The sequence below is a fragment of the Ylistrum balloti genome, unplaced genomic scaffold (assembly GCF_031769215.1).
Source record: "Ylistrum balloti isolate Yb309-2 unplaced genomic scaffold, AGI_CSIRO_Ybal_v1 Utg369618, whole genome shotgun sequence".
Classification (NCBI taxonomy): Eukaryota; Metazoa; Mollusca; class Bivalvia; order Pectinida; family Pectinidae; genus Ylistrum; species Ylistrum balloti.
Genome location: NW_026781890.1, coordinates 1,578,871 through 1,588,258, shown reverse-complemented (window position 1 = coordinate 1,588,258; position 9,388 = coordinate 1,578,871). Strand labels below are relative to the sequence as shown.

Below are 9,388 nucleotides of genomic sequence, written 5' to 3'. Positions count from 1 at the left end.
TTGAATTAGATGATATGTGCAGAGAATTTGGATTTCTTGTGAAACTTGGAGCACTACCTATCACAAAATGTATCTGTGACTCGTGCAAGCAAAATGTGGATGATATTGTGAAACATCTAGTAATCGACTGTCGTATATATTTTGATGAAAGAGATAGACTACAAACAAGTATTGTAAATTTACTTCCGGTTGTACAGAGTGTCTGGATATTGAATGATGATGATAGGCTTATAAACTTCCTTCTTGGGGGAGATGATGATATGTTGGAAGTTAGTCCCGAACACTGGAAGATGCTAATGGTGGAATCCGCGCGGACTTTCTATAAAATGAAACCAGCGCTAGTGCATTGGCTACACCGCCTGTAGTGTAATTCAGTAATAATTTCTAACCTCATAGACTAAAACAATGAACAGTTAAATGTCAGAGGAAGATATACTTTCCTTCTGGACCAGATCACAACATATTAAATTATGTCCATGTATATTTATATTATCGTTTATGTTTTGAATTGATCTTCATGCGTTGGAGGAAATAAAGAAATTCAATTCAATTCAATTCAATTCCTAGAAGTGACTTTTCCACTTTGGTGGCACCCATTTGTGTTTCTTTTTAGTTTTAGGTTTTGAAGTATCTCCAGGCAATGCAGAGGCATTCGAAGAGGCGTCTGCTTCCGATTTTGGTCTCTTTGAGACAGCCGTTTTATTTTCAACTTGGTTTTCATTGTAACTGAGAATCCTTGGTTTCTTTTGTTGTTTTTTGCCTTGAGGATGTATGTCTCTCCAGGTTTTTTCTGTTCCATATCCTTAGAAGTCACTGGCTTCTCAAAGGCTTGCTTTTCAACTTTATCATTCTGTGTTTCTCTTGTTTTCGGCTTCCCTTTCGGTTTTGTATCGTTTTCAATACTGCTCCTACTGGCATTTGCCGGTTTCTGTTTTTGAAAAGTGTTGTCATTGCTGTTGTTGTATTCGTCTTGATAATTGTCATGTTCCTTCTCATCATCAATCGTATCCTCTTACTTGTCTTTGTGATTTGATCTTTCGTTATCCGAGGGCGGATAGATTTCGTTACTAGGTTTGTTGGGGTAATCTTTTATTTTTCGTTTTGTTTTGCGATACATTTTTTTGTCACACAAGTTTGTTGTTTCTGTCATCCAAGTTGACAATCACATACGTCTTTTGATTTGTCTTTGGTGACTAGTTTTTGTATATTATTTTTCGTTTTGCGAGCACACAAGTTTGTGTCCCCAGCAATCACATGGTCGTTTCGTATATTATTTAGCAATGTCTTAGCTTGTATCGTATGTTTACAGCGACAACAATACACAGAAAATGGACAGGGTGCGTGAGGACCCAGGTGTGCATCGAAGGCAATGGCTTTTACAACTCGGCCGCAGTGTATTAAGGAAGTCTTGTGGTGATTCCATTTCCGGTTTCGCTCGCCCTTTTCATGTTCCGGTGTCATACACGTGGACATATTCTTTACTGGCGTTCGACTTTGATAGTTGACTCCCATCATCACATGATGTGCGTTTCCATGGTTATTACCATTAATTTGTTTTATGTTTGTCTGTTGCCGAGATTCATACTGTAACAAAGTATTAGGTGTCGCTATTACGTCCTGTTGTAGTGAGGTGCTCGAAGTAGATTTGTCAATACCTATTGGGCGCGTATGTGAACAATACGTACACGTTGTATTTTCGAGCGTACTTTTCGTCTCTACATGTCGCTCTCTCTTTTCACAATGACAGCACTTACAATATGTAAACCAGCAACAAAACCTGCAACACTTACAGCCCTTGTCATCTTTCTCTTCGTGGAACATTGTGACTGGAGTTGATCGTGGCCGCGATATTTGAGAAGCAGTTCTTATATATTCTGTATGTTCTGCACTCTCCGGTTGTACCTTTGCAGAGCTATTCCATGAAAACTGTGAAGCTCTTCTGGTCATTTTGGTGTCTTCTGCGGGCCATGCCTGGGTAGGTTCACGTTCTATCACGAGCGAAGTGTCCATCCTTGACTCTCTGTCTGTTGTTTGAATGTGATGAAGATTTTCTTGTTTTCTCTCTCTCTGGTAACACTTGCAACACTGACATCCGATGAGAAGTAGAATGGCAGCAATGAGTGCGAGTATAGCAGCAATCAGTGCCAGGTAAAACGACACGTGAGGATATTCCATCGGAGAGTTCAGTCCATAAATCAAGAGGCCGACGATGATTAGCAACACTACAAAAATTGTGGAAAACTTTCATTGAAACATAACGTAACAAGCACTTCACTTTATTCATCTGTTTATCATTTAATACATCATTATGATGAAGCATCTTAATTGCTTACGGATACAGTGTAAAGTTGAATTAGTTTAAATACAAGTCACCCGCTACGTGAAAATCGAGCACCATGCAAACGATCAACACTTCACAAACTTGTGAATTATGTGGTCCCACTCACAAAGGGTCAAAAGGGGTCACGGTTGACTTAAATTTCAAAAATCATCTTTCAACACCAACATGTGGTAGAATAAGATGCTCCTCATCGATAGAACAGTCTTTAAGGTGTTTTACCAAAAAAATCATTACCATAGGGTCAAACCGTGGGAGGGGTTGAATCTTTCATTTTGGGGCATATTTTTATTTATTAATGTACATCTTCGTCAATCCAAGTAATGTCAAGTTTTCAAATGAGAACAAAGTAGACATCAACGGAACCAACAGAAAAGCTAACGAGCATTAAACACGTCCAGCTTCACATCACACAAAGAAATATAAGGCTCCTCAATAAGATCACTATGGCAACCGTAACACTTCCCGATAATTTTCATCAACCTGTAATTTGGAAACCCTTAGTTACCACGCTAGATAATTTTCAATGGCGTCGATGGAGCAGAAGGCACTTGCTCTTCCGCTTGGTTTTATTATTCTTGTAATTGTTAGGCGTCTCCGTGTAAAATCGTAGCGTCATGTCATCATATACTTACCGACCATCAGAAGTGATATAACGGTCACAGCATGAAGGATTACCTTCCAGGATATGTCTAGATATGTCTTTGTAAAATCTTAGCGTCATATCATCATATACTTACCGACCATCAGAAGTGATATAACGGTCACAGCGTGAAGGATTTCCTTCCAGGATATGTCTAGAAGATAGATACATAGGGCCACAACAACCAGTACCAAGAGCACTAAGGCCATCATCATTACCGTCCTCACTATCAGCAACCATACTGAAACAGAATCATTTATCTACATGTATATTTTGTGTGTTTCACCGCTGTCCACCATAGCTGTATTAGTAAATGTATACCATATAAATGATTTCTCTGTCAGATTTAGTGGGTTTTGCTTGTTTGTGTTTTGTTGTACTATTCCAGTAAAAGATAACAACCTTGGGTTTTTGTGTAATGGCGATTTTCTGTCCCTTTTATAACAAAATCGCGATATCATGGAACAGCTAGAAACAGTGCTGACTACAGAAAAGTCACATTTATTAGGCGATCTAACTAGAAAAAATGTACAGTTACTGAGATTATTCTCCGACGAAAACAAGGAAAAGTAAAGGTACTGGATGCTGTTTCCTCATGACACATGACACGAAACCACACATAACAACTGATGAAGAAATAAATAAATAAACGATACAAACGTTTCTTGTTGATGTTCAAGCATATACATTATATTTCTGTGTTCGGCTATAAACTTTATTTGAGATAATTATATACATATAGACATATATGTATATAGATGTAACTTAAAGATGCTTTGTGTATCGATTAAATAGTTGAAAAAAATCAAATCAACACGACAAATGTATTCCGCTAACGTTTTCAGGCCTAACGTCATAATGTCGTTACTAAGACATCATAATAAATGAATACATTTGTCGTGTTGATTTGATTTTTTTTCAACTATATATATATATATTGGTGATTCAATAAGAGGAATAATTGATACTGATGAGGAGTTTTCTTATCTTAATTTAGTATGAGGAAAAGACAGGGCTAAGAAAATGACATTTATGAAAATAGCACATAGCGGGTAGAAAATTCGGGTGCATCAAAACACTGTGTTATAGATAAACATGGAAATCAGTATTCAATCATCCTTCTGCTTATAGCCAGTCCGTGTTACACCAAAATACAAGAATGTAGAGCATATATATGATAAAACGTTGGTTTGGTGTTTTCTGTCCAGACAAACTCATCTTTTTTCAAAGTTTTGATCTTAAGTAATAGTTTTACATATATTCTGAAACTCCGGAACCCAATGCCAACGCTACTTCTATGACTTAACATAAACATTTAATTTACCTCCTGTGGTAGAGCTGCTTAATTATTTTACAACAACTGCGAAACAAGCTTTAAGCTTATATCAATCGCTCTTGTTTTCCCGGGTGGAAGTGCGGGGAGTGTGAGTGTGAGAAGAAGCCGGAGTACCCGGGGAAATCCCCACATGGCTGGGAAGTTGACCCCATACTTTTTTACGTCCGTTTCGGGTATCGAACCTCGTCTATTTGAAAGGCAAAACCTATTTCATTCTTGATCAGTTTTAAAATTTGTCGTGCTGTATTAGTGGAAGGATTTCCACATGGGAGGTTATGTTTCCGGATATAACGATATTTCGAGTACACATTTGTATTAATGCAGCTGAGTCTTTATCAAAATGATATGTGACGTCATATTTCCATAATGTAAGGTGTTTCTAGATAAAAATAATGAGGTATTTAAATACGTTTTGTCAGTTATAAACAGTGGAAGGTGATTAAATGCGAATCAACCTATATTACTAATAGGTACCAGTATTTTAAAGTCACGAGACGTGAAATAATCTGTTATGTTCAGGTAATGCAGTGCGATATTATCAAAACAATGATACATCATGATCATGAAAAATAAAAACATTTAAATCGATACAGTTGTCATTTAATATGAAATGAAGACTTGTTCATATTTCTAAATTTGTGTCCTGTTTTTTCGTTACAAACCTTGTGTTTGTAACCATTAAAACCAGAAATTTTGTTTGACATTTTTATCAGTTAAATGATATGTAGATCAAAATACAGTATCTCTGAAATACCGGGCAGTTCCAAATTCGTATGTTTCTGTTCATAAATGTTGATACATTTCTTAATTTCGTCCTCCCCACTAAGGCTTTACTTAAACACACCGTCGTTATTATTTAAGCATCTTTTATCTTACCTTCTACTGAGCTGTGACTCCAACATTCTGACCAGCCGTCGGTAAGGAAACATGTTGACCACAGTCCTAGTGCAACGTCGCCTGTGGAAACAGCTGTTATCTGCCAGAAAGGTAGTGCCACAGCTAGAACGTTGATACAGAGTGCTGCTAACGTTACACACAGGGCGGCCAATGCATATCCTTGTCTGGGCTTCATGGCCACACTTTACACGCAAACAACCGCAGGATCAGACAACACGAATCAGTAACAAATATACCTTTGACTTGCATCTTATCATGGACATATGAATAGGTCAAATGCGAGACAACACATCTAACCTTATTTAAGCATGCATGAACAACGATCACTTTTTGAAATTAACAACGAAGGAAAGAAGAGTAAGTTACGGTCCATCGCTTTAATAGCTCATAATATATACCCTATGAGAAATTAACCCACAAAGCAGGTTGTAGTTCCTGTAAATAATTCAGCTAACTGATTTGTCAACGTCAACAAGTTATTACGTTGCGTAAAAACGTATTAGACTCGCGTCAATGTCACGATGTAATACTCGCAAAACATTTTGTTGATTCAACGAAAACACAATGATAATATCAACGTGACCTATAGTCTAATATCATTGTAACCATTTTCTCCTAATACCACGACGACCCGTTCTCCAGTACCATTGTAACCACTGTCCACTAATACCACGACGCCCCGTTCTCCAGTACCATTGTAACCACTGTCAACTAATACCACGTCACAACGTTCTCCAGTACCATTGTAACCACTATCCCCTAATACCACAGCGCCCCGTTCTCCCGTACCATTGTAACCACTGACCCCTAATACCACCCCGTCCCGTACTCCAGTACCATTGTAACCACTGTCCCCTAATACCACGACGCCCTTTGTTCGAGTAACATTGTAACCACTGTCCACTTTTACCACGACGCTCCGTTTGCCAGTACCATTGTAAAGACTGTCCCCTAATACCACGACACCAAGTGTTCCAGTATCATTGTAACCACTGTCCCCTAATACCACGACAAATCGATCTCCAGTACCATTGTAACCACTGTCCCCTAATACCAAGACGCCCCGTTCTTCAGTACCATTGTAACCAATTTCCCCTAATACCACGACGCCCCGTTCTTCAGTACCATTGTTACCACTATCCCCTAGTACCAAGACGCCCCGTTCTTCAGTACTATTGTAACCACTGTCCGCTAATAGCACGATGCCATGTGCTCGAGTAACATTGTGACCACTGTCACCTAGTACCAAGACGCCCCGTTCTTCAGTACTATTGTAACCGCTGTCCGCTAATAGCACGATGCCATGTGCTCGAGTACCATTGTAACCACTGTCCCCTAATACCACGACGCCATGTGTTCGAGTACCATTGTAACCACTGTTCCCTAATACCACTACGACCCTTGCTCCAGTACCATTGTAACCACTATCCCCTAATACCACAGCACCCCGTTCTCCAGTGCCATTGTAACCATTGTCCCCTCATACCACGATGCCCCGTCCTCCAGTACCATTGTAACCACTTTGCCCTTATACCACAACTTCCCGTTCTCCAGTAACACTGTAACCACTGTCCCATAATACCACGACTCCCCGTGTTCTAGTACCATTGTAACCACTGTCCCCTAATACCACGACACCTGGTGTCCCAGTACCATTGTAACCACAGTCCCCTAATACCACGACGCCCCTTCTTCCAGTACCATTGTAACCACTATCCCCTATTTCCACGATTCACCTTGCTGCAGTACCATTGTAACCTCTATCCCCTAATACCACAGCGCCACGTTCTCCAGTACAATTGTAACCACATTTCCCTAATACCACGACTCCCCGTTCTCAAGTACCATTGTAACCACTGTCCCCAAATACCACGACGCCCCTTGTTCCAGTACCATTGTAACCACTGTCCCCTAATACCACGAGGCCCCGTTCTCCAGTACCATTGTAACTACTGTCCGATAATATCACGATGTCCCGTTTTCCAGTACCATTGTAACCACTGTCCCTTAATACCACGACACCCAGTGTTCCAGTACCATTGTAACCTCTATCCCCTAATAACACAGCGCCACGTTCTCCAGTACAATTGTAACCACATTTCCCTAATACCACGACGCTCCGTGCTCCTGTACCATTGAAACAACTTTCCCGTAAAACCACGACGCCACTTGCTCCAGTATCATTGTAACCACTATCCTCTAATACCACGACGTCCCTTGCTCCAGTACCATTGTAACCACTGACCCCTATCATCACGACGCCTCGTTCTCAAGTACCATTGTAACCACTTTCCCCTAATACACCAACACCCCGTTCTCCAGTACCATTGTAACCACTGTCCCCCCATACCTTGCCGCTCCTTGCTCCAGTACCAGTGTAATCACTATCCTCTAATACCACGACGCCCCGTTCTCCAGTACCATTTAACCACTGTCCCCTAATACCATGAAACCCGGTGTTCCAGGACCATTGTAACCACTGTCCCTTAATACAACCACGTCCCGTTCTCCAGTACCATTGTTACCACTGTCCCCTAATATCACGACGCCCCCTTCTTCAGTACCATTGTTACCACTGTCCCCTAGTACCACGACGCCATGTGCTCGAGTAACATTGTGACTACTGTCCGATAATACCACGATGCCCCTTGCTCCAGTACCATTATAACCACTATCCCTTAATACCACAGCTCCAGCCCCGTTCTCCAGTAAAATTGTAACCACTGTTCCCTAATACCACTACGACCCTTGCTCCAATACCATTGTAACCACTTTCCCCTTATATCACGACGCCCCGCTGGCTTGCTCCAGTAACCACTTTCCCATAATACGACGTTACCACTATCCCGATATTACCACTGACGCCCCGTTCTCCAGTACCATTGTAACCACTGTCCCCTAATACCACGACGTCCCGTTCTCCAGTACCATTTTAACCACTGTCCCCTAATACCACGACGTCCCGTTCTCCAGTACCATTGTAACCACTGTTCCCTAATACCACGACGCCCCTTTCTCCAGTACCATTGTAACCACTGTCCCTTTATACCACGAAACCTCGATCTCCAGCACCATTGTAACCACTATCCCCTAATACCACGACTCCCCGTTCTCCAATACCATTCTAACCACTGTCCCCTAATACAACGACGCCTAGTTCTTCAGTAACATTGTTACCACTGTAATCTAGTACCACGACGCCCCGTTCTCCAGTACCATTGTAACCACTGTCCCCTAATACCACGAGGCCCCGTTCTCCAGTACCATTGTAACCTAATACACCAACACCCCGTTCTCCAGTACCATTGTAACCACTGTCCCCCATACCTTGCCGCTCCTTGCTCCAGTACCAGTGTAATCACTATCCTCTAATACCACGACGCCCCGTTCTCCAGTACCATTTAACCACTGTCCCCTAATACCATGAAACCCGGTGTTCCAGGACCATTGTAACCACTGTCCCTTAATACAACCACGTCCCGTTCTCCAGTACCATTGTTACCACTGTCCCCTAATATCACGACGCCCCCTTCTTCAGTACCATTGTTACCACTGTCCCCTAGTACCATGACGCCATGTGCTCGAGTAACATTGTGACTACTGTCCGATAATACCACGATGCCCCTTGCTCCAGTACCATTATAACCACTATCCCTTAATACCACAGCGCCCCGTTCTCCAGTAAAATTGTAACCACTGTTCCCTAATACCACGACGACCCTTGCTCCAGTACCATTGTAACCACTTTCCCCTAATACCACGACGCCGCTGGCTCTAGTACTATTGTTACCACTTTCCCATATTACCATGACGCCCCGTTCTCCAGTACCATTGTAACCACTGTCCCCTAATACCACGACGTCCCGTTCTCCAGTACCATTTTAACCACTGTCCCCTAATACCACGACGTCCCGTTCTCCAGTACCATTGTTACCACTGTTCCCTAATATCACGACGCCCCCTTCTTCAGTACCATTGTTACCACTGTCCCCTAGTACCACGACGCCCCGTTCTTCAGTACCATTGTTACCACTGTCCCCTAATACCACGACGTCCCGTTCTCCAGTACCATTGTTACCACTGTTCCCTAATATCACGACGCCCCCTTCTTCAGTACCATTGTTACCACTGTCCCCTAGTACCACGACGCCCCGTTCTCCAGTACCATTGTAAC

The 9,388-nt window shown here is 41.9% G+C and overlaps 2 protein-coding genes across 2 annotated transcripts; both read right to left on the bottom strand.

The window, feature by feature from the left end:
* Window positions 1–556: 556 nt before the first annotated feature.
* On the bottom strand, window positions 557–5,389 carry LOC132549190 (uncharacterized). Its single transcript, XM_060213108.1, has 4 exons — window positions 5,194–5,389; window positions 3,079–3,222; window positions 1,171–2,222; window positions 557–928 (listed from the first exon to the last, which is right to left on the bottom strand). The coding sequence occupies exons 1-4, from the start codon at window positions 5,387–5,389 to the stop codon at window positions 557–559; spliced, it is 1,764 nt and encodes a 587-aa protein (XP_060069091.1).
* Window positions 5,390–5,797: 408 nt separating this feature from the next.
* On the bottom strand, window positions 5,798–7,468 carry LOC132549181 (S-antigen protein-like). Its single transcript, XM_060213101.1, has 2 exons — window positions 7,060–7,468; window positions 5,798–6,645 (listed from the first exon to the last, which is right to left on the bottom strand). The coding sequence occupies exons 1-2, from the start codon at window positions 7,466–7,468 to the stop codon at window positions 5,798–5,800; spliced, it is 1,257 nt and encodes a 418-aa protein (XP_060069084.1).
* Between the last annotated feature and the right edge of the window lie 1,920 nt (window positions 7,469–9,388).

Bases quoted from the DNA above. Each gene is read 5' to 3' on its own strand.
- LOC132549190 (XM_060213108.1), bottom strand. From the start codon at position 5,389: ATGAAGCCCAGACAAGGATATGCATTGGCCGCCCTGTGTGTAACGTTA. The intron at 2,223-3,078 runs GTAAGTATATGA...CAATTTTTGTAG, and splicing joins TATATCACTTCTGATGGTCG to TGTTGCTAATCATCGTCGGC. The intron at 929-1,170 runs GTATGTGATTGT...TTTCAAAAACAG, and splicing joins CCAAAGACAAATCAAAAGAC to AAACCGGCAAATGCCAGTAG.
- LOC132549181 (XM_060213101.1), bottom strand. From the start codon at position 7,468: ATGATAGGGGTCAGTGGTTACAATGGTACTGGAGCAAGGGACGTCGTG. The intron at 6,646-7,059 runs GTACTTGAGAAC...CTGTGGTATTAG, and splicing joins TGGGGACAGTGGTTACAATG to GGGATAGTGGTTACAATGGT.